At 45.0% G+C, this 27048-nt stretch overlaps 1 protein-coding gene across 1 annotated transcript in view; it reads left to right on the top strand.

The window, feature by feature from the left end:
• Positions 1–203: 203 nt before the first annotated feature.
• The window catches only part of LOC138970219 (histone-lysine N-methyltransferase SETDB1-like), a 56282-nt gene continuing 29437 nt past the window's right edge, over positions 204–27048 (top strand). Inside the window, exons 1-13 of the mRNA XM_070342716.1 lie at positions 204–386; positions 5900–6017; positions 8996–9083; positions 11264–11337; positions 11550–11623; positions 16799–16857; positions 17290–17410; positions 18452–18578; positions 20488–20760; positions 21783–21878; positions 23446–23520; positions 24000–24105; positions 26153–26336. Of these exons, the coding sequence (XP_070198817.1) occupies positions 204–386; positions 5900–6017; positions 8996–9083; positions 11264–11337; positions 11550–11623; positions 16799–16857; positions 17290–17410; positions 18452–18578; positions 20488–20760; positions 21783–21878; positions 23446–23520; positions 24000–24105; positions 26153–26336 (1578 nt within the window). The remainder of the gene's footprint in view (positions 387–5899; positions 6018–8995; positions 9084–11263; positions 11338–11549; positions 11624–16798; positions 16858–17289; positions 17411–18451; positions 18579–20487; positions 20761–21782; positions 21879–23445; positions 23521–23999; positions 24106–26152; positions 26337–27048) is intronic.

The following is a 27048-nucleotide window of genomic DNA, read 5'->3' as shown; positions in this document are numbered from 1 at the left end:
GAGATAACATGGCTAGGTGTGTGTCATTGGTCTTTCAGACCATTGGCATTTGTTGTTGTTTCGTACTAAGCATGTATAACCGCTTTGTCCGTTACTTATTCTGCCCCAAATTAATTTGGGGGGCAGTTTAGCACGTCTGTGACGTGTCTTGCTTCTTGCTTTCCCTCTCTTGGCATCGGAGCGCGGCGCTCTGGTGTCTATACATGTTTTGCTCTCTTTTCCCAGAGTTTCGCAGTTTGGGAGGGAAGATTGCAGCTTCACACGCCGTCTCCAGCGTTGTACTTCCGCCGGCGGCGGGTGACGGCCGCTCTTTGGCTTCCTGTCGGCCACGGCTTCCGGTCGCGGGCCTTCAGCTGCGTCTGCTGCCTCCTTGGGGGGCATGGACGGTAAGTCGAACTGCTCCACTGGCTCTCGTGAAGCCACCGGACGCTCTCTTTTGAGCAACAGTTCTTGGTCGCAGGCTCACTACCTGCAAACTTCCTGCCCGTCAGGATATGCTGCTCGTCCTAGTTCCGATCGTATAGCGAGTAGGGCTATGACTGAGCAATGGCGGCTTCCGCTTGCGGGAGTCGCGTTTCCGGGTTTACCCGGAGGCGAAGGTCAATCTGGCACACCCACGAAGGTCCCTGCTGGTGTCGACTGCAAAACTTCCTGCTAGTCAGGATATGCTGCTCTTTCTAGGCCTGATCGCACAGCGTGTACGGCCGTGACTGAGCAATGGCGGCTTCCGCTTGCGGGAGTCGCGTTTCCGGGTTTACCCGGAGGCGAAGGTCAATCTGGCACACCCACGAAGGTCCCTGCTGGTGTCGACTGCAAAACTTCCTGCTAGTCAGGATATGCTGCTCTTTCTAGGCCTGATCGCACAGCGTGTACGGCCGTGACTGAGCAAGGGCGGCTTCCGCTTGCGGGAGTCGCGTTTCCGGGTTTTCCCGGAAGCGAAGGTCAATCTGGCACACCCACGAAGGTCCCTGCTGGTGTCGACTGTGGACTGGCCTTCGGGCCACCGGGCTTCCGGCCCCAGTCCTCGCAGCAGACGCTGCCGCTGTATGCGGCTTCGTCCGTTGCTTAATCTTCTGCTCTTTCTAAGCCTGTTTGCATTGCGTGCACGGCTGTGAATAGGCAAGGGCGGCTTCCGTTTTCGGGAGTCACGCTTCCGGGTTTTCCCGAAAACGAAGGTCCTCCATCCCGTGCACTCACAGAGGTCATGGCTGGGGTTGACCGTTGACTGGCCTTCGGGCGTTCTGGCCTCGGCCTTAGTCATCGCAACAGGCGTTTCCGTTTATGCGGCTTCGTCCGTTGCTTTTCCGGCTCCGCCCGGAGTTGCCGTTCCTCCCCCTGCTGCTTCTATACGGAGGTCAGTGAGTGAGGAACAGGATACGTCCTACGGACATCCGGACAGTCGTCATTCCGGTTTACCGGGAGCATAGGTCCTCCTTTGCGATTACACTGTGTGTCTCTACTGGAGTTGACCGCGGACTAGCCTACGGGCGTTCGGTCTTCTGTCCTCAGTCCACGCAACATTTGCTTCCGCATTGTGCGGTTTTGTCTGTTGCGTTTCCGGCTTTGTCCGGATGCATTGTTCTTCTTCCTAACACTGTTAGCGAAGTGAGGAACATCGGCTGGCCTATGGGCATGCAGGCTTTCAGCCTCGGCCGGGACGGTAGTCACTTCACTGGTCGGGTGTTGCGTCTACTGTCTATTCAGTTCTGGTGGCTTCGGATGTTACCTCCTCTTTGTCATACCCTCTTATGGGAGGGGTGAGACAGGACGGTTTCCGGTTGAACGGGTTTCCGGTTTTCCGGTTATCCTGTTCAGTGGCTTTCCACTGGCAACTGTGACTTCGGTCAGTGTCAGTTCTCTGGGCTATTCCGTTATACAGTCTTTAGCCAGAGACCAGACACGTTCTGTCGAATCTCTCGGCTTCTCTCAAGGCCTCGATGGAGATTACTTCCAGATTTTTTATGGAGGGACATTGGCTTCCTCTTTGGTTGCATTCAGCGATGTCGGACTTCCGTTCCGCGAGGGAGGAGTTTTTCCTACTTCCGGTTTGATAGTCACCTTCAATGTGGGTACCATCTTCCGCAGGTTTTGGCTGGCCATCTCCTACCGGAAGTGGTATCCACGGGTTCCGGTTCTGCTACTCGGTTTTCACGGGTCAGTTCCGGAACACGCGCAGCCTCGGCTGTCTTCGGCTACACAGGCTTCGTCTTTTGTCTGTCATAGGAAGTTCTCTTGGCTGAAGCTGGGTCGGATTTTGCTGGCGTCTTTGCTCTTCCGCGTACACCTTAATGGGAACGCAGGAACTTAGAGGAATTTGGACGTCAGTTTTTGGAATTTGCCTCTTTTTCGGGGATGATTGTCAGAGCGCTCTCGCGCTCTTTCCTGGAGTCACTGAACATTCCACGCTTAGTGTGTATCAGGACTCTGATGGCATCTCCACTCGTTCAGCCTGGCTAGGGCGAACGAAGAACAAAGAGGCTGTCCTCCCTTCACCTCTCTTTATAGTCGGGTGTAGGGAGGACTTGTTTCTCTCGCATGCTCAGGTCTCTGAGCAGGCTAGGAGGGACAATTGGGCTTTGACCGGAGTAGAGGGATCTGCTTTTTGAACTTCGGTGTTTTTACCAGAAAAGAAAAGTAGATCCCGTGGGATAGAGATCAGCGGATCTCTGACTTCTCTCTACAAGGGTTAAAGCAGAGCTGGCCTCCTCACGGGAAGCAGGCTCAGGCCTTGGGACGTTTTCAGCAGGCGGCCATTGGGCAGTCTCTGTCTGATTCTCGAGAATTAGATCACCTTTGGGCAGGGAGAAGGGCAGCCTTAGCAGCAAGCCTCTCTCCCCAAGGAAGTGCCCCCGATCACACCCCCCCCCCTCCGCCCCCACTTTGGTGATGGCGGGGCGGGTCTCCTCCTTGCAAGTTTTCATTGGATGGTCTCTGTACACAGCCAATAGTTTGTGGGAGTGGTGAGGTCGGGGGACTCCCATTGATCTAATGAGGGCATATTTGCTTATGCGTCAGCCGATCCTTTCACAGTGATCTAGGCCCATCAGCTCGAGCACCCGGTGAGGTCTCTTCTGGTCGGTGCTAGCGCTGTCCTTCGGTTATACTGCTTCAGTCCTCAGTTAGTGTGACAGCAGTTCAGCCACGGGCTGCTGCAGTGGCACTTCCGGTTTTACCGGAGAGGTTGTTTCTTCCACAGACGCTTCATAGGTACGTCTGAGTTTTGGAACAACGGCTGACCTTAGGGCATCCAGGCTTTTTAGCCTCGGCTGGTGCAACGGCCATTCCACCTGTGGGCGGTGATGGTTGTTGTTTTCCCTGTTCTTGTGGTTTCGGACTTCGACTTTCTTTCCTTTATTTCATCTTGGGCAGGAGATGAGATAGGACGATTTCCGTTTGAGTGGGGCTGCTGTTTTCAGGCTTCCCCGTTCTTCTCAGTTTGCCACAAGCTGCTGGACTTGGTCCTGGTCGTCTTTTGCAGACTCTGACTCCGTCTTTCTCTAGCGATCAGACGCGTTCTGGTGTTTCGTCCAAACTTAAGTTGCGCTTGAGTTGGCCTCGGAAGTAACATTCAGATTTCCCTGAGGGGACATTGTCTTTGGCAATGCATGTTGGAGGAGTCATTCTTTGTGGCTTATCTCCTCTCTCAGGTTTTTCGCTACCCCTCTCCTTTTGGCAGAGCGGTATCTAATGTTCCCGTTTTCCTTTGCTGTGGGCTTATAGCCCAGCATATTAGGTGGCAGCCGAAACTTATGTTTCGTATATTTACCTGGTACTTTGGATACTTTGGTACATGGCTGTTCCACGGGTTTTACGGCTCTCAGCCTGAGCCTGTGCTATAGTCTTCTACTCTGCGTGGTTCGACTATGGCATTTTCGGGCTGCGGCGTTTGCCGGTTGATCGCCGTGTCTGACTCTCAGTCTTTCAGAGGTAGACAGACACGGCTAGTTGGTCGGCTGGACTCAGGAATTTCTCCTGATTTGGCTACGAAGTTTACTTGGGGTTTTTGAGTTTCCTTCATTTACCTTCAAGCAGACTGTTCTGTAACAATCTGGCTTTTAGTCATTTTGTTTAGGGTCACCGGTCACTTCAGTTTTTGACCACAGTGATTTCTTCTCTTCTGAGGCTTACGCTATTTCGTAAGCCTCTGCTTCCTCGTATTGCTTCTCTCTCTGCTTTCGCATTGACTGTTAGGGCATTACGGGCGACCGTCTCTTTTGAGATCTTCCCGTCGAGGGGGGTTCTGGTACCTTGTACTCAGGTGTATCTCTCTCTCTCTTTGTTGGGTATTGGTCATTCTGCCTTGGTTTGACCTTTATCTCTCAGTCCTTTTGGGCTTCACGCCATTCCTAAGTTTGATTACTTTGGCGTGATCGTCTTATGGTCGCCGCGAGGTTTGTCCCTCACCTCACTGATCGGAATACCTTACGCATAGATCGTTTTTCAGTGCATGTGCATTTCCTTCCATCCGAAAGGGGGGGGGGGGGGGGCAGCTTGTCTTTCCCTCTACTTGGCTCGGCTTAATCCAAGGCTGGGTTCTCTTTCTGGGTCGTTTGGTCCAGGAGATTGGAAGAAGTGCTGGGCACACATTTTTGGCTCTCTGATGTTGTCTTTCGCAACTTTGGCCTGAGAGACATCTCGGCTGTCAATCAAGACGGTTCTCAGGTCCTTTCCTGCCTTTTTGGCAGTGGGCCAGTTCCTGGCTAGGGTTTAGAGTGAGTTAGATTTTCTTTCTCACTGGGCCCTTCCCTGACCTTTTGGCAGCAGGCCAGGGTTTTGGCAAGGTTTTAAGAGTGTGTTTGGTTTTTCATTCCCACCGCCTTGTTGAAGCTATCTGCTTTTATGTGATTCGGAGTAAGAATATGTAATTTAATCGAAAATTTTTAAGTAAATTTTCATTTCATTAATATACTTACCCGAATCACATAGTGTATTCCCTCCCGCCAACCCCGCATATGATTTTTTAGTCTATTAAGTCGTATGAAGACATGTGGTGTTTACAGGGGAAGTGACGTCACGTAACCCGGATGGGAGGTAACTCCCCGGGTAGGTGGTCATTGCCATGCCTGTATTTACACTTTTTGTGTTGGGTTGCTCCCCTTTAAAATTGTTTAAGACGGGTAGCCTTTTCAGACCTTTAGCATGTAAGACTGCGTCAATGCTTTTATGTGATTCGGGTAAGTATATTAATGAAATGAAAATTTACTTAAAAATTTTCGATTTAAAAAGTCGTGTAAAAGCATGTACATGTACATTCTGATCAATCTCCGTGTCCGTCAAAAAATACACTGCACACACTAACACTGCCGCGACACACCTACAAAGCTGTTTTGAAAAAGTCCAGAATGTTTGTCTGACGCTGCTCAGAATTGGCACACTTCTCCACTGTACACTCCAATTTGGAGATCATATCCAAGTCACAGACATCGCTGCACTTTGCCTGCAAGTAGTGACGTAGGGTATTGGCAGCAACACGTGCTTCTGTGGCAGTTGGTGTTGGGAGCGGTTCTTGATCAACACAGCGGCGGTGGCTGTTCCGTGCACCTCCCGCTGTTTGTTCAGAGTTCGCTCATCACGCGATGTGCACTTGTGTTTGTGTATTTTTGTGTATTTTTGTCTTTGGAGACAATTATTGACATCAGTTCGTTGTAGCGTTGTGACTTTTAGAGACAAAACGGCTCTGGGGCAATGAAAACGTGTTTGTTAAGATCGGGGTTCGTTATGCAAATGAGTTCAAAAGGTTCGATGTAGCTGGAAAGTAACAAGTAAGAAATAGAAGGCTGTCTGCCGGGAAATCAATGGCAGTTTGTTAAAAGAGGGATTTCTTTATACCTAGGTTCGTTATAGCTGGATTCCACTGTATAGTGAAAGAGTTAAGAAAGGAATGTGATTTTGTTTTCAGTGGAAATTCCGTGTGAAGTTTGACGGGAAAGGGCTGAAGGTCCTGACAGGTCTCCACATCGCGTACCGAGATTCCATCAGCCCCAAGGCCTTCCTGAAAGTGGGCACCAGAGTTGCAGGTACACAATGCAATACAATTACTGTACTATTCAGACTATAAGGCACAACTTTTCTCATCAACTTTTACCCCTGCGCCCTGTTGACCGTTATCGCCTTCTGTGTGGCTGAAGAAGAGTACACATGTACCCACATCGCTATACAAGGAAACATAACACTCCCTCTCTTGTGATGTGCATGTTTCTGCTACTATGACCTTACCAAAGTTTCCTCTCAGACATCAAAGGTGTCGGTCTCATTGTCGAAAACTCTGTCATTGACCGGGGTCAGAAGGTCAGTGTCTGTAAACTACGGCAGGCAGCTGGTCTCAGCTGAAATATCGGTCATTGACCCGAGGTCAAAAGGCCAGTCAGCAGAGGTTTTGATCTAACAGCACATTGGAAGCTAACATATTTCCACTCTGTATACATCCTTTGACTTGCAGTCAATACAGGGGAAGCGCTTATTGTGTGGATTATTCTCATTTTAACCTTAAAAATGGGAGTTGCGCCTTTTAGATTTACAGTGAAGCGCCTTGTAGTCTGAAAAATATGGTATATGTACTCTATCTCCCAAGAGAAATGAAAGTGTGATGTCAGAATTCGGTTGTGAAATGCTGTTCTTACAGTTATACCACCGCCACCACCACTGCAACCCCTTATCCACCAGAAACTCCTACCCCCCACTCCACCCCCAGTTATGTTTTAGCACTTTATTTCCACCTGATGAATCTTTATACAGTGGAACCTTTCAGAACCTCCAAAAATCTAATAAAAATCGGGTCTTAAAAAAGAGGGAGTCTTAAAATGGAGGTCATTTTACAGAGGTTATGAACAAGTCTGAGAAATCAGGGTCTTAAAAGGGAGGGAGTCTTATATTGGGGGGTCTTAAAAGGGGGGTTCCACTGTATTGCATGCAGGAATCGGACTCCTGCACTCTAAATTGAAGTGTTCCAAGTTTGAACACCCTTTCTGTGACCAGTTTTAAACACAATGTGACATAGTAGTATTAGACTTAGTGCATTGTTCTTCTAGCAAAAGTAGCGTGCATGGTTAATTTCAACACTAGTGTTTACCATGTGTGCTACTTTTGCTAGTAGAATTATGTACTACTAGAGGAATACCCGCTTCGCCGGGTAGCCGGCTTTGCCGGGATGAAATACTTAGAGCCGTACGCCGGCTTTGCCGGGTCCGAACAATGGACCCGCCAAGCTTAGGTCCCTCCCAGATTCGTGGAATGGGAACAGCACGAAAATGATTCAGTGGCCATAATGCCATTCCTGACCATATCGAGTCCCATCCTTGTCGACGAATGTAACCGTGTTAATCACCTTTGGAGGCGAACTCCACTCAAACAGGATTGAGCAATTTAGAGCTTATCTCTAAGCCCTTTTGATCTGTTATGGCTTCTCAAAGGAAGGCCAGTACATACAAATACACAAAAGCCGCCAGACCACATCACAAACAGAACTGAAAAATCCACAGGTGTTGCCCACATAGAGAGAGAGACACACACACACACACACACACACAAACACAGAGAAGCCGTATATATAGAGAGATAGATGACAGTGTATTTTTCGCGTGGCTATAAATTGATTCGACCTTTGCACTTTTACAGTGAGGATAATTTACGGGTCCAATTTATGTTCTGGACACTGCGGTGACCTTCTAAAAATAGTAACAGAACGCCGGGAATATCCGAAGATGCCCCACTCATACTATAGTGCACCATACGAAGGAAGGGAGGTAAACACTGAAAACCTGGAGAAGATAAGGAAGAGTTACTTATAATGGTGAAATGAACACAAAAACCAAAATTGGTTTAGCGCTGCGCGCTGAGAGCACGTGTTGAAATATCTCATCGATGATATTGTGTCCGGGGTGTAGCTGAATACGGTGTCCAAATTTGAAAAAGATCCACCGAGAACTTTGGCGTTGTGATGTGGTGTAGCGGCTTTGGTGTGTCGGTATGGGGGCCCGGGTAGCTGAGGTGGAACCAAAATCGGTTCAGCGCTGCGCGCTGAGAGCACGTGTTGAAATATCGACCAGGTTGTGTCCTGTCCCGGGTCTACCTGAATATGCCCACCAAATTTGAAGCAGATCCATCGAGAACTTTGGCCGTGCATCGCGCACAACCACACACACACACACACACAGACAGACAGACAGACAGACAGACACAAGTCGTATATATATATAGATGTCTCACTGTATTCTTCTTCTTTCTTCTTCAGCGTTCCAGAATTGTTCTGGTTACGTGTGAGCTCGTTTGCCCATTTGGGTTCTCCACACTATACTCTGAGAGTATAGTCAGCTCACTCCGCTTTCGTTGAGTAGGCATGCTGGGTATTTTCGTGTTTCCATAACCCACCGAACTCCGACATGGATTACAGGATCTTTTCCGTGCGCACTTGGTCTTGTGCTTGCGTGTACACACAAGGGGGGTTAAGTCACCAGCAGGTCTGCACATAAGTTGACCTGGGAGATCGGAAAAATCTCCACTCTTAACCCACCAGGCGGCAGCGACCGGGATTCGAACTCATGACCTCCCGATTAGCAGGCCGATGTCTAACCATTACGCCACTGCGCCACAGTATTCAAAACTGGTTACAGAAAGGATGTTTAAAAGGGGAACACTTCAGTTTAGAGAGTACTGCTTTGTGCTAGTTCCAGAGGTGATAGCATCGAAATGGAATTACAACAATATACAGCAGCTATCAACAAGTTAAGTATGTGGTGTTTCTAATTAGCAGTGAATACTTTCACAAAAATTTCCTTATGTGTATTGAGATCCACAACGCAAAAGATGACATTTTCTTGGGAACATAACTTGCCCTCCAAGTAAGTCCTGCAAATCGGGGATAATGCGGCTCCAGCTGAGATGGTGTGAAGGTGCATGCTTGTGGAACGGGCTGTAAGGAATACAAGACAGCGATGTCTGTTGATGAATGGGATTGTAATGTGCATTAGCTGTGCTGTTCATTTAGCACATGTTACAGCGCTGTATCGAGATGACGAATCCACTGCCGGGAGTTCCATCTACGCTGGCATTGTGGCAGAAGCTCCCAGCCTCAAGAACCAGAAAAGGTATGGAGTTTCCGTGTGCATGGAACAAATAAGGCCAAAAAAAAAAATAGGTCTGTTTACGGTAACCCGACCGACCCTATTTTTTTCGCGCGACCCTAGACTTTTTTTTGGCATTTGGGGGAGAAAAAAAAAATCTTTTGGTTTTTTTTGCAAAATAACGTAAAAATGTGGTTTTTTGGAGAAAAAAATAAAAATAAAAATACCGACCTACCGACCCTATTTTTTTGGCCTATGTTACCGTAAACAGACCTATTTTTTTTTTTGGCCTAACTGTAAAGTATGTTGCATTTAACTGGGTCTTGTTGTTCTTGTTGTCGTTGTCCTTTTAATAGAATTGTTTTCTGGTTTTTTTTTCGTATATGCAACTGCAAGGAGTGTATGGATGAATGAGTGAGGACAATTACCATTGACTGTTATGCTATATCTTGTTTTTGTGGTTGGGGGGAAATGTTGGTACATTGTTCATTTCTTTTTGTGTATTTTGTATAATGGCGTGTTTGCTTATTGGGAGCAGCTTTGTTCTTAAAGTGTTCGAGGCTCCTTGCTTTTTTCTAACATTTGCTGTGAGTGGTGAACGTTTTTTGTTTTGTTTTGTACATGTTATTCTGGGCGGAGAAATAGCTCAGTCGGTAGCGATGCTGGCTTCAAAACCAGTTGTCGGTGTCGGCGTGGGTTCGATCCCCACGTTCGGCGAGGGATTTATTTCCAAGAGTCAACTTTGTGCAGACTCTCCTCAGTGTGCACGATAAAGAACCCAAGTTCACAGCGAAAGTCTCAGTGCTTCGAAACATGAATACACGCATGCAGGAGAGAAAAAAAAAGGGTAGCGCCGTATACTGTATGGCAGCTCGCTATTCCCAGGGAGAAAACAGCCTGAATTTCCATGAGTGTAACCTCACAGGACTATATGTAGAGGTTACATGCCGAGTCTCAGTGATTATAAAAAATAATGGTCGAAGTTAGCGGATCATGAAAAATGCGAGCTTCAGCGAGCTTTTTCATGACCGCGAACTGAGACAATTATTTTTAATAATCACTGAGACGAGGTATGTAACCTCTTTATTCCTCCTTTCTTCAGTTATTCAAAGAAAAGAGGAGTTTTTGTGCGAAAGTTTGATCGAATCAAATTCACCCAACCAGTCTATCTGCGCAGGCGATCGATTAATACGCGGTTGCATAGTTCCGTGCAAATCATTCAATTCTGTTGACACTTCTTGTCAGTTTCCATGTTTTGAACTAAAATCAAGTACACAGTTATGTTGTCATTCTGCTGTGGCGGTAAAGGCAGATAGTGTGTGTTCTGTTCATGTTTTGGTATCGCTCAGGAAATGTTCTTTCCTCGAATGTGACTAGCAGACGAAGTTTTACACCCGTGTTCCAACGTGAAAAACTGTATGAAGTTCAGTTTTCTGGGGCAAAATAGTGTATGAAACCGCTGCATGTTCTTTAAGTTGATTAAATGTTTGCAATTGATTGCGTGTGATCTGTTAATAAAATGAAATATTGTTGAAAACTGACCGTCGGATTGCAGTCTTGTCGATGCAGCCGAAATCTGGAAGGGGAACTACTTGTGTCGCTAGACAAAGTATGAGAGTTACTTTTCCTTGGAATCTTGCTCGGGATAAACGATTGTGCACGGCAGATCTGAATTCAGAAAACAACCAAACTCATGGATTTTATATTGAGATTCATGAGTTCAAGCCTGTAGTTGCTGGTTTAAATGCGGTATGGTTGTATTGTTTGCTCCAGAAATGTATATTTTGTACATTAGAGTGTTCTGAACTTTTGAGTCGCAAAAAGTAGATCCACAATGTGTACAGTCTCTACCCATGAGCTATCGAAGATTCAGGCCCGTTGTTGGGTAAGTGATTTTGGTTGTTGGGTAAGTTACCGAAAAATAACTAGCCCTACAAGTTTACAGAGAGAAAGAAGCAGAGGGGGGAATAATAATTTGTTATCCTTCTGTTGTTGAGATTGCTCTAGATTGTGTCATTAGCCAATTGTTGATGTTTTTGATCAAGAAATTGTATTGTTGGTTGTAAGTGAACATTGAATCTGTTTATCCAGATTGTAGATGTTGTAAGTGAACATTGAATTGTTTATCCAGATTGTAGATGTTACTTGATTTCAGTGATTGTGATTGAGTACTAGTGTGAATGAGTACTGTACTTGTTTTTCAGATTCCTGGTGTTCTTTGATGACGGCTATGCACAGTACTGCTGGGCCAAAGAGCTGCACAAAGTGTACTATCAGAGTGAGTCATTATACTTTATTTCTATTTTTGGCCAAAATATGAGGCAATTTGGAAAAGTTATGAAACTAATGACTTGGTATATATGATTAAAAACAGGTAATGGCATGAAAATAAATGTTGTTATATGAATGCTAGGATGAAGTTGAGGGTAGGCGTTGTGAGAGAGTGGCACTGGGGCATACCCTGACGTGACTACCTTTCTATTTCAACAGGTGAAAATGTATGGGAGGATATTCACCCAGACTCTCAAGAGTTCATCAAGGAATACCTGAAACAGTACCCTGAGGTAAGTCAGTGAAAAATAGTCATTTACATCATGCAAACTGTATTTGTTAAAAAACATCAGTGTACGTGGGAGTTTAGCCCATGAACGCAGAAGAAGAAGAAGTATCTGTTACAGTTTAAATCTTCACCCAGGCATACCTGTCAAGCTCTTGTGGACTCTCACCTTAAGATTTTGCTCACAAAACCATAAGTTTGCCATGCACCAAAACGCATAAGACAACGTGCAAAACTGCAGAAGTCGTTAGATTAATCACCACAAGAACTAAATACATGCATACATACACACAAAAGCAAGAAATCAGCCTTATTTCACACACAATAAAAAAAACACCACTTTTCTCAACACTGAACTGCACTGTTTTGTGTAATTTTGAAATGCAAAGCATGTTTAAATGTAAATTGTACCGAGAATCACCTAAATTGTACAAAGACGGCACACATCCAACCAGACACATTTACACCCCTCACAAAAATTTCACCAGAATGCACAAAAACACCACATGATAGAAAAGGCACAAGACAAGTGTGTTTTAACAACATGCATTCATTGAGCACATGCACAGTGATGCAATCATGAATGGAAACCCCCACCACAATGTGCAAAAGAGAACATTTTAGCCAAACAGAACATGTAAAACACACAAGTTACAAGCCAGAAACTCATGTGTGTCTCAACAATCAAGGACAAATACCAGATCAACAAAAATATGACATGTGAATGCTTTAGTTTGAGGTCGCGCATGTTCTAAAAACAAGTCGTATATAATAATGATCGGTTGTGACAAACATCCGGTGCCAACTTTCGCTCTCTACCTCTTCGAAAATGCATCACAACTCCCTTATTTTTATTTATATGGCTTCACACTTGGTACAACGTGAGAAATTACTGTGTAGATACTAGAACAATTAAGTAGATGTGCAACGCCAAGGCACTGCATACCCCAGCGAAAGACAAACTTCTCTCTTACTCTCTCTCTTTCTCTCTCAAACACACACACACACACACACACACACACACACACACACACACACACGAACACACACACACACACACACACACACACACACGCGCACACACACACACCCCAAGTTACACACGTACACACATACACACTCACTCACACGCACTCACTCACTCTCACAAACACTTCATACACACAAAACACACCCCCATACGCACATATAGACAGACGGACATAAACACCTTTGCAAACAAACACACATACACACACACATACACTTACGCACACGCACATACACACACCCACCCACTCTCTCTCCGACTTTCTCTCTCTTTCTCTCTTATACAAACAGACACACACACACACACACACTGTACATACGCACGCACACACACACACACACACACACACACACACACACACACACACACACACATTGACTCACACAAATCTCATGCACACAAAACACACACTCATACGCACATAGACCGGCACGGTTGGCCTAGTGGTAAGGCGTCCGCCCCGTGATCGGGAGGTCGTGGGTTCGAACCCCGGCCGGGTCATACCTAAGACTTTAAAATTGGCAATCTAGTGGCTGCTCCGCTTGGCGTCTGGCATTATGGGGTTAGTGCTGGGACTGGTTGGTCCGGTGTCAGAATACTGTGACTGGGTGAGACATGAAGCCTGTGCTGCGACTTCTGTCTTGTGTGTGGCGCACGTTATATGTCAAAGCAGCACCGCCCTGATTTGGCCCTTCGTGGTCGGCTGGGCGTTAAGCAAACAAACAAACAAATACGCACATAGACAGTCGAACACACACACCTTTACAAACAAACACCATATACACACAAACATACACACAAACTCAGACACACACAAACATACACACAAACACATTCACACACACACACACACACACACACTCTCTCTCTCTCAAACACACACATACACACACACACCCACGCACACACACACACACACACCCCAAGTCACACACACACACATACACACACTCACTCACACGCACTCACTCACTCTCTCACAAAAACTTCATACACACAAAACACACACCCATACGCACATATGGACAGACGGACATACACACCTTTACAAACAAACACACATACACGCACACACATACACTTATGCCCACACACACACTCACACACACACGAGTACAGACTCGTGCGCGCACACACACACACACCACACACATACGAGTACAGACTCATGCACGCGTGCGCACGCACACACACACACACACACACACACACACACAAACAAATACGCACACACACACACACACACACACACACACACACACACACACACACACACACACACACACACACACAGTAACACTAACACATGTGCTCAAAATGAACACAAACACACACGCTGCGCGAGAGAGAAAGACTACAGGGAGGCATGACGTCATAATGCAATAATTGACGTCAAAGACTTTTGACCGTGACGTAATCTTCTCACGCGAGCTTTATCCATAGTCTTGAACAACCACACACAAATAGACTTGGAAAGTACAGAATTTTTACCCGTCCAAAGCGGCCTTGGGTGGCGTTTGCTGAAAAAATGGGGGCGACTATTGCACCCACCGTATTTTTGTTAGTATGGTCCCAATTTTTGGTGAACTTCCATCTCCAACTGTAGCACGTAGCCGGGCACAAAGAATCCTTCTTTATCATGTATTATCGGTGTGAACATTTCTCAAGTCGATTACAGTATGTGGGATACCTCCAGCTTCGCTGGGACAAAAATATGACATGTAAATGCTTTAGTTTGAGGTCGCGCGTGTTTTAAAACAAGTCCAACATGATCGGATGTGACAGAAATCCTTTCACTTTCAATTGCAAGCTGTTCGAAAATGCATCACAACTCCCTTAGTTTCATTTCTATGGCTTAAAACTTCGCACAACGTGAGAAAATACCTTGAAGATACCGAGAACAACAACAATAGTACATGTAACTGCTTTAATTTGTGGTCGCGTGTGGTCAAGCGTGGTCGCACAGTACTCGGTCAGATCGCGCTGACGGTGTGCACATGCGTGTTGCCTTGTACTTCTGCCGGAACAGTTACCGCGAGATTTTGTAGCTGTTACTTTGTTCTCGGACGAACCTTTGTGATCTTTTTTTATTTGACCAAATTGTTTTGTAAAAACCGTAAGATCTTCGGCATACGCCGTAAGACTTGAAAAACATCAAAATTCCATAAGAATTACGCGAAAAACGCAAGACTTGACAGGTATGCCCAGGCTTGACTTCAGTGGATCCCCTTTAACCCCTTGACTGCCGCGATTTTTTTCATTTGCCGCATTCTATTTGCCAGGGACGAAAGTCATAACACAGTATACTGTTACTAAAAGTGCTATAACTTTTGTATTTTTTGAATTAGAGATGTCAAATTTTACACAAATGTTCATCAGATATGTAACTTTTAGAAAATAAAATCAAATAAAATTAACACATTACTAAAAGTGTGATTCTGCTTGAAAGCGTGTGCATTGTGTATGAAAATCAGCGTTTTCATATGTCACATTATGTCCAAGACAAAAAGATGGGAGGTTTACATTAGCTGTTTACTCACCAAGTCACTGCCAGAACACAAACTTTGTGTGGTAGGCCCTGAAGCACACGGACAGACACAAGCCTGGTATAAAATCCCCATCACCTGATGCACCTACCACGTTTCTCACAACAAGAGGATGGTGACCACTTCTTTCATCTTCGTCACTCGAAACTGAAGACTCTCCATCATCATATAGATCCCCATCAACACTGTCATCATTGTTCATAATCTCATTCAAAACTTCTAGAGCTGATAAGCGCTGGAAGGGCCGTTTTCTTCCACCAGAATTCGAACATCCACCGAGGTCCGCCATCTTTGGTCGCATTGATAACTTTGTTTTGGTAATCTCGAGAAATCACGTTCAATTCGCGGAAAAATAAACTGAAACCAGATTGTTAAAGGTGTGCAACTCCTCCCCAGTGTTTCTTCCAACACTGGGAGCACTTGCCTCCCTTTAATCGTGTTTGTGCTTCTCATAAACCAACGACGCCCTAAGTACGTATGTGACTCCTAGATATGCGTCCGGGATATCAAGTGTACCTACGAGTGACACACGTAGCAGGCAGTCAAGGGGTTAAGACTGCCGAAAGTGAGAAATCAGGTCTTAAAAGGATGAGAGTCTGAAAACGGGGGTAAATGTTCGAACAGAAAATCTGAAAGTCTTAAATTTGGGGTCTTAAAAATAGACTTGTCATGTGTACCAAGTAAGCAAAGAGAAGCATGTGTCTGTCTGGCGCATTTTAGGGGAGAAAAGTTTAGGGGAGAAAAGCAGTGTTTGTTGAAACAATTACGCAGGTAAAAAGACAAGTTTTTGAAAGTTTCCATGGGTTTTGATTTCACTCTCTTGGTTGGCTAGATCGACATCCTGAACATGCTCACCTTTAGCTTGTCCTTAATTGAGCCCAAGGTCGACTATGCAAAGACTTCGCAAAGTCTTTTTTCCCGAAAACTCACTGCTAAAGCTCCGTTGGGCCAGCTTCAAGAAGTATATTTCTGTAGTTGACTTCGCTCAGTTAAATCATTGTCTCCCAGGTACGGATATATCCGTACCCACTCATATGACTATCTGACCAGGTACAGATATATCCGCTCAGACTGTTAGCTTCAGTCGCTTCCTGTGACGTCCATCTAACGCCAGCATTCCAGCGCGTTGATACACAGTTACGACACAGTTACTACAATTTTGGGTGACCTGCTACAGCACAGCTGGTCTCGGCAAAAAAAAACAACTGGGTCAACATAGGTGGGGTAGAAAGTGTTAAGGACAGGCTTTAACCATGAATTTCTGATGAAAGAGTTGTTTCCTTTTTTTTTGTAGAAAATATTTTTCTTTGTTGTTTGTGATACAGTGGAATCCCCCTTTTTACGACCTCCAAAAATCTGAGAAAATCAGGGCTTTAAAAGGAGGGAGTCTTGAAATATAGTTAAATTTACAGAGGATATGAACAGAAAATATGAACAAAATAAGGTTTAATAAGGAGGGAGTCTTGAAATGTAGTTAAATTTACCGAGGATATGAACAGAAAATATGAACAAAATAAGGTTTAATAAGGAGGGAGTCTTAAAACGGGTGGTCTCACAAGTGGGGTTCCACTGTATTCATAGCGGGATCTCTGTCTTTTTTCCACAGAGACCAATGGTTCGCCTTATGAACGGACAGATCGTGAAAACTGAGTGGAACGGACGCTGGTGAGTGGACATCACATTTTACTGACACTTTGTGTCACTTTCTTTTATTCACTCTGTCCTGATTAAATAGCGTCGGACAGATCGGACCCAGATTTGTTTTTAACCCAGTATTTTGTGGGTTGCCAAAGTTTCTCTGTTAAGATAAAGAATTTATCTAATATCAAACACAATCAGACTGTGTTTCTAACATTTGTCTAATCAGACAAAAGAGAAGTCCCTTGCTTGGCCATTTTCCTGCAATGATACAGTGAAAAACGGCCCAGGAGGTGTCTGTCAATATGACCTGTGTTGTATAATCTTTCAGAAATAGTTTTGGATTTATTTTTTCTTTCAGAAATGTGTTACACCGTTGCAGTGAAATGATGTTGGTCTGTTTGTTTTTCTGTGCGGGGATGTATGTCATATATGTAATCAAATGGTTGCTGTCGCTAGGTGGACAGCCAAAGTGATGGAGGTAGACGCCAGTCTGGTCAAGATGTATTTCCAGGCCGACAAACGCACAGAGTGGATCTACCGGGGCTCCACCCGCCTCGAACCCCTCTTCAAAGCACTAGTGAGATTTTTTAATCTGCAGGCACAAAAAAAGAGGTGAAGTTGGGACGGTAGGGGCTGCTATGCAGAAGTAAAGTTGGGAATGGAACACTGGGGGCTGAACTCTATGCAGAAGTAAAGTTGGGAATGGAACACTGGGGGCTGAACTCTTTGCAGAAGTAAAGTTGAGAATGGAACACTGGGGGCTGAACTCTATGCAGAAGTAAAGTTGGGAATGGAACACTGGGGGTGAACTCTGTGCAGTAGTAAAGTTGGGAATGGAACACTGGGGCTGAACTCTTTGCAGAAGTAAAGTTGGGAATGGAACACTGGGGGTGAACTCTTTGCAGAAGTAAAGTTGGGAATGGAAAACTGGGGGCTGAACTCTATGCAGAAGTAAAGTTGGGAATGGAACACTGGGGCTGAACTCTGTGCAGTAGTAAAGTTGGGAATGGAAAACTGGGGGCTGAACTCTATGCAGAAGTAAAGTTGGGCATGGAACACAAGGGGCTGAACTCTGTGCAGTAGTAAAGTTGGGAATGGAAAACTGGGGGCTGAACTCTGTGCAGAAGTAAAGTTTGGAATGGAACACAAGGGGCTGAACTCTGTGCAGTAGTAAAGTTGGGAATGGGATAGAATTACATTGGAAGGTCAAATGTCCGGTTTGGTTTCAGGTGCAAACAGTATCTAAATGAAAAGTATTTTATTTGTGTTAAATGCTTATGCACCTTTAAGTTTTTAACAAGTGATGTATCTTACTTTTAGCATTTTTTACTCATCTATTACTGATTTTTGCAATTGTGCATATTCAGTTTGAGGTCGTGCATCACCCGCAACCGTTTGAAAATGTTACAGTTGAAAAATAATGTCAGTTGATTGCTAAAGGCAGTGCTGACCACAGGAAGTTCGCACCATATGAAGATATATTTTTGATGAAGTTCTGCTTTAAATTGCTGAGATGTGTTTTGAAAAGCCCAGGATATTCACATACAGTAGGGTTCACGATACGACAAGACTATATATTTTTGCAAACGAACAGCCTTTTTTTTTCCGTACAATTTAGGCTAACGCAGAAGCAATCAAGGCGGCTGGAACGTCGAAGGGGAGGCGACTCAACATGGGCATGAAGGGACCCAGTAAGCCAACGGTGGAGTACACTCGTGGAACTTCATCAGATGACTCGCAGAAAAGTGAGTTGATGTGGGCATGATAGGTAAACTTGTGCAGGCTGAATGCATTCTACAGACACCGCCCAGATACGAGGGCTGTTACATTATTATTTAGAATCCAGGCTCCTGGCAATATGGCGTTAAATACAAAAGCATGCCGTCAAATAATAGACTATCGTGAGGCTTGACACAAAAAAATGAAGTTCCAGAGTTATGTCGTTTTCATATGGTCTACTCGGGAAGATACTGACCGCGCAATGTATAAGATTGCGTCATGAAGCTCAATTTCGCGATTTCGGAGCCATAACTTACAATAACTGCAAAACAAGGGTTAAAAGAGGCCGATGTGCATGAAAGTGTGATGGAATGTTTTAGAATGAACGCTCTTTGTAGAGCCGTGGTGTAAAACTTGTACAGCAAATTCAAACGGGGTAGACGGAGCCTCGAAAATGATACCCACCCTGGTCTACTCATTTCATCCGTTATCCTTGAAAACATTGGCGCTGTTGAACAGATAAAAAGAGAAGATCACTCAATCATAATCAGGGAGATGCAATATGCCCTTGGCATTAAAAGCTCTGCATTTGAAAAGATCTTACACAAATATTAATGGCCCCAAAACGATTTGCCGGTTGGGTACCACATAAACCCAGTGACGGGAAAAATAGGGGTAGGGCAGAGTGTTGCCTGACAATACTTGAACAAATCAGCAGTGGCTTGTCCAAATCAACATGGAATATCGTCAGTGGTGACAAAACCTGGATTGATTAGTTCCACTCTGAAACCAAACAACTGTCGTCTGTTCGGGTGTTTAACCAGGTGACCCAACCCCTGCCAAGTTCAAGTAACAAGAAGCCCTAAAAATTGTTTGCATCTTTTGTCGCTAAATCAAGGCATTTAAACACTGTGACTCTTGAGGACAGGCATACAGTTACGTCTGACTGCTGTGTCCACCACTAATGGTCGAAAATATTTGAGGCTTGGCACAAACACCGTCCAAACACGGGTATTCGAGGGCTTACGCTGTAACATGACAGCGCACCTGTGTATACTGCCTTTGCGACAACAGATTTCTTAGCACCAAAGGGAGCACTGTTGCTGGTTGCATCCACCCTATTTTCTTGACATCTCCCCAGGCTAGTTCAGCCTGTTCTCGGATTTCAAGAAATAGCCGCGGAAACCCGGTTAGAGACCCCTGAAGACTCTATCCGAGCCTTCACGAGGGCCATACCAGGTATAGCTGATGTCACGTGGTCCCAGGCCAGAATGAGAACGTTTGAGAGGATGACCGGTTGGGTGTTCGGCTGGGGAAGGATTGATCTAGAAAATAGCCTGGTTAGATTGTTGGTATGTGTTTCCGTTTCTGAGATTCTAAATAATTATGGAACAGCCTACGTAGGTGGGTGGACGTGGGTTTGATAGGTTAACTTGTGCAGACCGAATGCCTTCTACAGATACCGCTCAGAAAGGTAGGCCTGCTGTCGATCTTGGTGGGGATGCTTATACCAAATACAGAATAATTTATACAGATGACACATTCAAAAGAAAATGTCCAAGACAGTTTTTTTGTTCTCCGGGAGCTTCCACAGATGACTCGCAAAAAGGTGTGTTGATGTGAACTTCATAGGTAAACTTGCACAGGTCGAATGCATTCAACAGATGGCTCCAAGATACATAGGTTTGATTTGGTCATGGTGGGTAAGTTGATACGGGTGAACTTGATGTGGTTAACTTGTACAGACTACTTACATTCAAAAGAAGATGGCCAAAACTGTGGGGTTGATATGTACTGAATAGGTAAACTTGCACACAGTCTACACACTCACCATGAGTTTTGGGTGTCACTTCAAGTTTTGTGCTAGGATGATATGTTAGCAGTGTGTAAACAACATTTCCATCATCTCACTTCATTTCTGTCTTCATCACTCAGCAGCGGCTAACAAGGGGCAACCTCCCAAACCACCAACAGCATCAGCAACAACAACAACGCAAACAGGACAACAGCCAGGGGGAGAGAAGAAGCGTCCTGTGGCACGGAAGAGCACGTCCGGGGTCCCCAGCCAGTTCAAACCACCCAAGGGCCCTCGCTCAGTGGTGGCAGAAGAGAATTTCCCTGGCACCTTACCGGGTTGGAAGGCCCCGTGGCTCCAAAAGGATCGCCGACAGGCAGCACAGCCACAGCAGAAGAAACCCCAGGGTGCAGGTGAGATGATGTGTGTATGCAGTAGATTGTACCTTGACTGGTAAGTTGACTGAAGAAATTGATGGATACCAGGTGCTTGTAAAGGGATGTGGGAGAAAAGGGAAAACTGCGATTAGAAGGTGAGGAGATTGCGGTGTGTGTGTTTGTGTGTGTGTGTGCGTGTGCGGTGTGTGTGTTTGTGTGTTTGTGTGTGTGTGCGTGTGTGTGTATGTGTGTGTGTTCTTGTGTGTGTGCATGTGTGTGCGTGCGTGTGTGCATGCATGCGAGTGTGCATGTCTCAGCATTTCCATTTGTGTCTGTACCAGTGCTGTGTGTGTTACTGTTAGAGTCTATACTTCTTGCCGCCAGGACTGTCTGCCGTCATGAACGCTTTATTGCAATATATACAGACTCTTCTTTCTCTGCATCTGCAGGCTACAACTCCATCATAGTTCATATCGATGTCGTCATGGAATTTTGGCGTAACTCATTTTAGACAGCTTTTCAGCAGAATGCTATAACTGATTATTTTTTTATTATGAAACAAGAGTTTATACAGAGACGGAAGCCATGTCCCACCCCCGTGTCATCACAATGGCACGTAAAAGACCTTGGTCATTCTGCCATAAGTGCAGGTGGCTGAATACACCTAAACACGCAGACACCTGGGTAGCGCGACTCCGTTGCTGCTAGCTTTCCACTGGGAGGAAGCGACCCGAATTTCCCAGCGATGGGACAATAAAGTAATGAAAAATGAAAAATGAAAATGAAAAATATTTGTACCTGGTATGGATCGACAGATAAAATAATGATTAATCATGTATTGTCCATCGTATTTTAGATTATATTTCTCACTGAGAATGATTTACTTAGTCTAAAGCACAAAAACATCAAAATCGCCAAGAATCGAGTTACGCCAAAATTCCGGGAGGATGACGATACACACATTGCGAGTAGACTTTAACCTGTGTGTTTACCTGTCTTAGGAGCAGCCATACTCCATCTTCAGGGGTTTTCTTAACGCTGTCTTGTGGTGTGTGCAGGTGGCGAAGGGTTTGAAGCGAGCAGCATCAGCAGTAACAAGCAGGGCAAGGACATGGCGAGCGTGCTGCAGGAGAGGCTTTCTACCGTGGATCATAGTACGCAGTGTAGTCACTTTGCTGACTCCTTTTGCATTCATTTTGCCTGTTGGCTGTCATTTGAATTTTGCGTTTCTGTGTGATTAATCGTTTTTGATTCTCTCTGTTTTTGTCTGTTTTGGCTCATTTTAGTTTCTGTCTGTGTCAGTCTGTCTCCCTCTCTCTTTCTACTTCACCCCTCTCTATTTCTACCCCACCCCTCTCTCTTTCTACCCCACCCCTCTCTCTCTTCGTCTTTGTCTCTCTCCCTCTCTCTGTCTGTCTCTCTCCCTCTCTCTGTCTGTCTCTCTCCCTCTCTCTGTCTGTCTCTCTCCCTCTCTCTGTCTGTCTCTCTCCCTCTTACAAACCATTACATTACATCATTATTTTGTGATAGGGTGGAGTGGAAGGGGGAAAATAGGCCAGGAAGCATAAATGAGACGCCAAGACAGAGGTTGCGATAACGTGAAGTTCCTTCCTCAATATACAGCCGCACACAACTCGTCAGAACTTGAATTACAATCCCGGTCGAAAGTCACTTCGCTTATAAAAACCCAGCTCTAAAACGTTTGTTCAACTGAACACACACACACAAAGTCTCTCTAAACAATCCTCGACTGATCACTCCTTCGCCAAAATACAGTTATAATGGCCCAAACTACACTACGTGCATTGATTATTTCAGAAACACAAACATCGTTCAACTACAACTAAAACATCACAATCCAAGATACGCACACTGACACGTCTTCACACTTCGAAATCACACCGGGTACTCTTCTAGCCCACGCTATTATTCTGACTCACGCGCGCACCCGTTCAAACAATCAACCAATAAGAAACCAGCCTCCATACACACCTACAATTAGCTACAACACACAATAATCCTAGCGGGAGACACAACTTGGGTCAGGGGAAGATAATAGACAGGGAGTAAAAGAGAGGGACAACAGTACATGAAATCGCCACACGGCTACAATTTAATAAAGCTACCCACAGATATGGGTCGGTCAACTTGATCCCACCAATTCCACGAATTGACCTGTATAAGACCAGTCTTGCTTTTTCGGGTACTTCAGTTTGGAATTCACTTCCATCATCCTTTAAGCACTTAAAGTCATTAAAAAGTTTTTAAAAATGTGTTAAAAACCACTTAATGTCTGAGTAGTTTAACGCCTTTTGATTTACCACACTTAGTATTACGTCAAAGATATGCTGTGCAATGTATATTCTGAACATATTTTTATTGTACTATTGCTACATGTTCGATTGCTACCAGCTTGTATTTATAATTACCTGCATAGTATGCATTTGATTTTATGAATAACCACATATGTTTGCTCTTTCCGTGCATAAAACACGAGCGTACGTGGGAGTTTCAGCCCATGAAAGAAGAAGAAGAAGAAGACAGAGTGAATCTCAAACAGTTGCTCTTATTTCAGTATGTGACATCACTTCAAAGGGATTAATTCGGGACTGTGTCACCACAATTTTTATTTATCTTTCTTACCTTGGAACTAGGCAGAGTTTGTTAGTTTGAGAGGGAGTACTCGAAACATGCTAATTCAATGTCTCTGTTTCATTGCAGTGGATGACGGAGAGGCACTGGGAGAGCGCTTGGACACAGTCATCGACACGAAAGGGAAAGAGCGCAAAAAGTTTGGTAAGGATCATATCTGTAGGTTGTGTGTGTGTGTGTGTGTGTGTGTGTGTGTGTGTGTGTGTGTGTTTGTCAGTGTGTGTGTGTTTGTGTGTGTGTGTGTGTTTGTGTGTGTGTATGTGTGTGTATGTGTGTGTGTGTGTGTGTGTGTGTGTGTGTGTGTGTGTGTGTGAGAGATCTAGATCAGCACTTTTCAGGACGTGTACGGGAACGTGTACGGGCAACGTCATCAAATCTAGTTTGTACGTCACGCGTTTGCCAAGATCTGCAGTCTTGGTGGGAGCAAAACAACGTATGCATTTGGAACATTGGAGAAAAAAGTTAGTCACGGGTGACGCAATATCTACACGTACACGTACAGGTCTTTGCTACACGTTCGACCATCTAGAACACTGTATTAGACAGTGGGAACCTTTGGACTTGACCTGAAGGTTGGAACACATTGTTGCTGATGTTAATGAAAGTATCATTTGTTGTTTCAGTGCCCCATTCATGTTGCCCTCAGTGTGTGAAGGATGTGGAGGAGGACAAAGAAAAGAACGTGGGCAAAAATCCTCTGCTCTTCCCCCTTCTGTGTGGATGGGAAAGGTGGGTGCACCTGGTTTTCTGCATTTTGGAGGCCAAAAGAAGAGGTTGATGTTTGAAAGTGTCTCTGAAAGATAAATGAAAAGACCAAACAATAATGTACTCATGTGTTTGACGAAGACGATACGAATAACAAAGCACGACGTTTCGACCACTGGGGTCTTCCTCAGGCACAAAACTGAAAGAGTTTGACATTCACATCCAATCCCTGGAGCAGCTTCCTCAAAACAAACCCTACTGGCGCAGTCTGACTGGTTCTGGTGCCCAGACCGCTGAAGTCAAGAGAACTGCTGTTGCAGAACAAAAGCGTTCACTCGGCAAAGCCAGAGCTGCCAGTACTCCAAGTGCCGAACCTTCCCATGTGTGTCCTTCATGTGGGAGAGGACTCATTGCCCGAATAGGCCTCATCTGCCTCCTCCAGACCCATCAGACCAGACACCCAAGCAAACCATGAATCTCTGGTCATCTTCAAGAACGAAGGACGAACAACATATGCATTTACTAACACAACATGGTTGTTTCTGTTACAGTCATTGTAGATTTCATTGGGATTGTGTACCTTCTCAATAGATGAAGGTTGGACGGGCGCAGTGGCAAGACGTCGGCCTCCTAATCGGGAGGTCGTGAGTTAGAATCCCGGTCGCTGCCGCCTGGTGGGTTAAGAGTGGAGATTTTTCCGATCTCCCAGGTCAACTTATGTGCAGACCTGCTAGTGACTTAACCCCCTTCGTGTGTACACGCAAGCACAAGACCAAGTGCGCACGAAAAAGATCCTGTAATCCATGTCAGTGGGTTATGGAAACACAAAAATACCCAGCATGCCTACTCAACGAAAGCGGAGTGAAGCTGACTATGCTCTCAGAGTATAGTTTGGGGAACCCAAATGGGCAAACGAGCTCACACGTAACCAGAAAATTCTGGAACACTGAAGAAGAAGAAGAAGATGAAAGTTGGAAATAACTCAGGATTCTTTTTAGGGGAGGGTGGGGGGGGACAGGGCCGTTGAAGAGTTGTGCCCCTTCAAAACAGAGAGGAAGGCAATGACGGTGTCACAGTGAAAACTGAGCTCTGATGTGTATGTCAAGTAGTGTTCGCTTGATATGAATCCCTTTTCTGTCAAAAATATGCTGGCCGTGCATTCGTGTCTCCACAGCTCAGTGGCTGCGGGTGATTTCCTCACAGCCAATAAACAAAACTGACAGAATTATTTCTGGAAATCTTCTATTTCAGCAACTGCAAGTTGAGTCTTTGGTCGTATCATGTTATCAACGGACATTTTTTGATGGGTGTTTGAATTTGAATCAAATCAGTGGGATTGTGTGTAGGTGGCGAAAGTGGATGACTTGAACATTAAATTTATTTTTTATTTTTTATAAAAGATGTCGCCAAAATGATTTACTGCAGCGGTACCTGCAATGAAAGGACACCTTTTGGGACCAACCGAAAGTGTCCCCACATTGCAGGCAGCCTTAAATGACAGGTATATTTGTATGAAGTAAATAGGCAGAGGGACAACAGAAGGTGTCCTTTCATGGGAGGTGTCCTCACGGGAGGGGCCACTTAACACAGGTGCCACTGTAGAATCTTTGGGAAAAAAATGAAAATGAAAGAGATGCAGTAAATCAGTCCTTGCAGCAGCGTTTTGCAAGTACAGCAGTACCTGCGATGTGTGGACCCTCCCATGAGAGGACACCTCCCTTAAAAGGACACCTTCTCTTGTCCCTTTTGATATTATCTCTGCCAAAGAATACCTGTCATGAAAGGCCACCTGCAATGTAGGGACACTTGGCTGGTCCCAAGGGTGTCCTTTCATCACAGGTACCACTGTATAACATACATATAAAATCAAATAACATTTTGCAATCATGATGCATTCCATAAAATAAGTCACAGACCAGAACTTCTGACTTCGGCCAAAATGTTTTCCAAGATGGATGCAACCTAATAAAGTTAGCAGATTGCATATAATCATAGTCTTTTCAGAGAGCTTGGTAAAGGATGCTGTTACTGGAAAAAGCACTGAACAAACAAGCTATTGTGACTGTTGCAGACAAATCACCAAGATGCGTCCAACTGGCAGAAAGGGTGTCATCTTCCGGACTCCGTGCGGGCGACGTTTGCGGTGCATCGAAGAAATTGACGACTTCCTGGCCATCACAGAATCTCAGCTGTTCATTGACCATTTCTGTTTTGACCCCTGGCTTCACGTGCACACAGAGTTTGTACCTGTCAAGGTGAGCTATGCAGTGTTGTTCCCAGGCCTCGGTCTTCAGTCTTATACACATACAGTGCTTTTTTGAAAGCTGTGATAAAGTGTTCAAAAGATGTCTATGAAATGAGCTATTTGAAGAAACAGATCATGAAGAAACAGGCAGCCAGCAGCAAGATATAGAGAAAGAGCACACACACACAGACACACACACACACACTCACACTCACACTCACACTCACACACTCACACACTCATCTGTTTTCAGGCTTTCTTGATCTGACGCATTGTCCTGACCCCAGACTGGTCGAATGTTTGATAGCTTTTACACATAGGATATCTTCCAACACAACAACGTTTTGCTGTCGGGACAATTTGACCTATATATAAATATGTTTTGAAGCCAGGTCCAACTGACCTATTGTCTTCTGTGTCTGGGAACAACACTGGCTATGACTGTATTGTGTGTGAAGAGACACATTCTGGAAATAACTCTGTTGGGTTTGCATGTGTTGTGAAAGAGTGAATACTCTTGCTTTTAGTGAGGCAAGCTTTTTACATATGTTTCAGTCACACCCCTCGCTAGTGACTGGCCTATAATGTCACATTGGAAAGTTTGACTTGCTAAAAGAAAGAACATTTCACACCCCATACAAACCTGACAGAGTGATTTCTGAGCATCATCATTTGATGTGTGCCAATTTGTTTCTTCTTTCAAATTCGTTTTCATGTTGGAG

The sequence above is a fragment of the Littorina saxatilis genome, linkage group LG7, assembly GCF_037325665.1.
Source record: "Littorina saxatilis isolate snail1 linkage group LG7, US_GU_Lsax_2.0, whole genome shotgun sequence".
Lineage (NCBI taxonomy): Eukaryota > Metazoa > Mollusca > Gastropoda > Littorinimorpha > Littorinidae > Littorina > Littorina saxatilis.
This window is presented reverse-complemented; position numbering and strand designations above follow the sequence as displayed.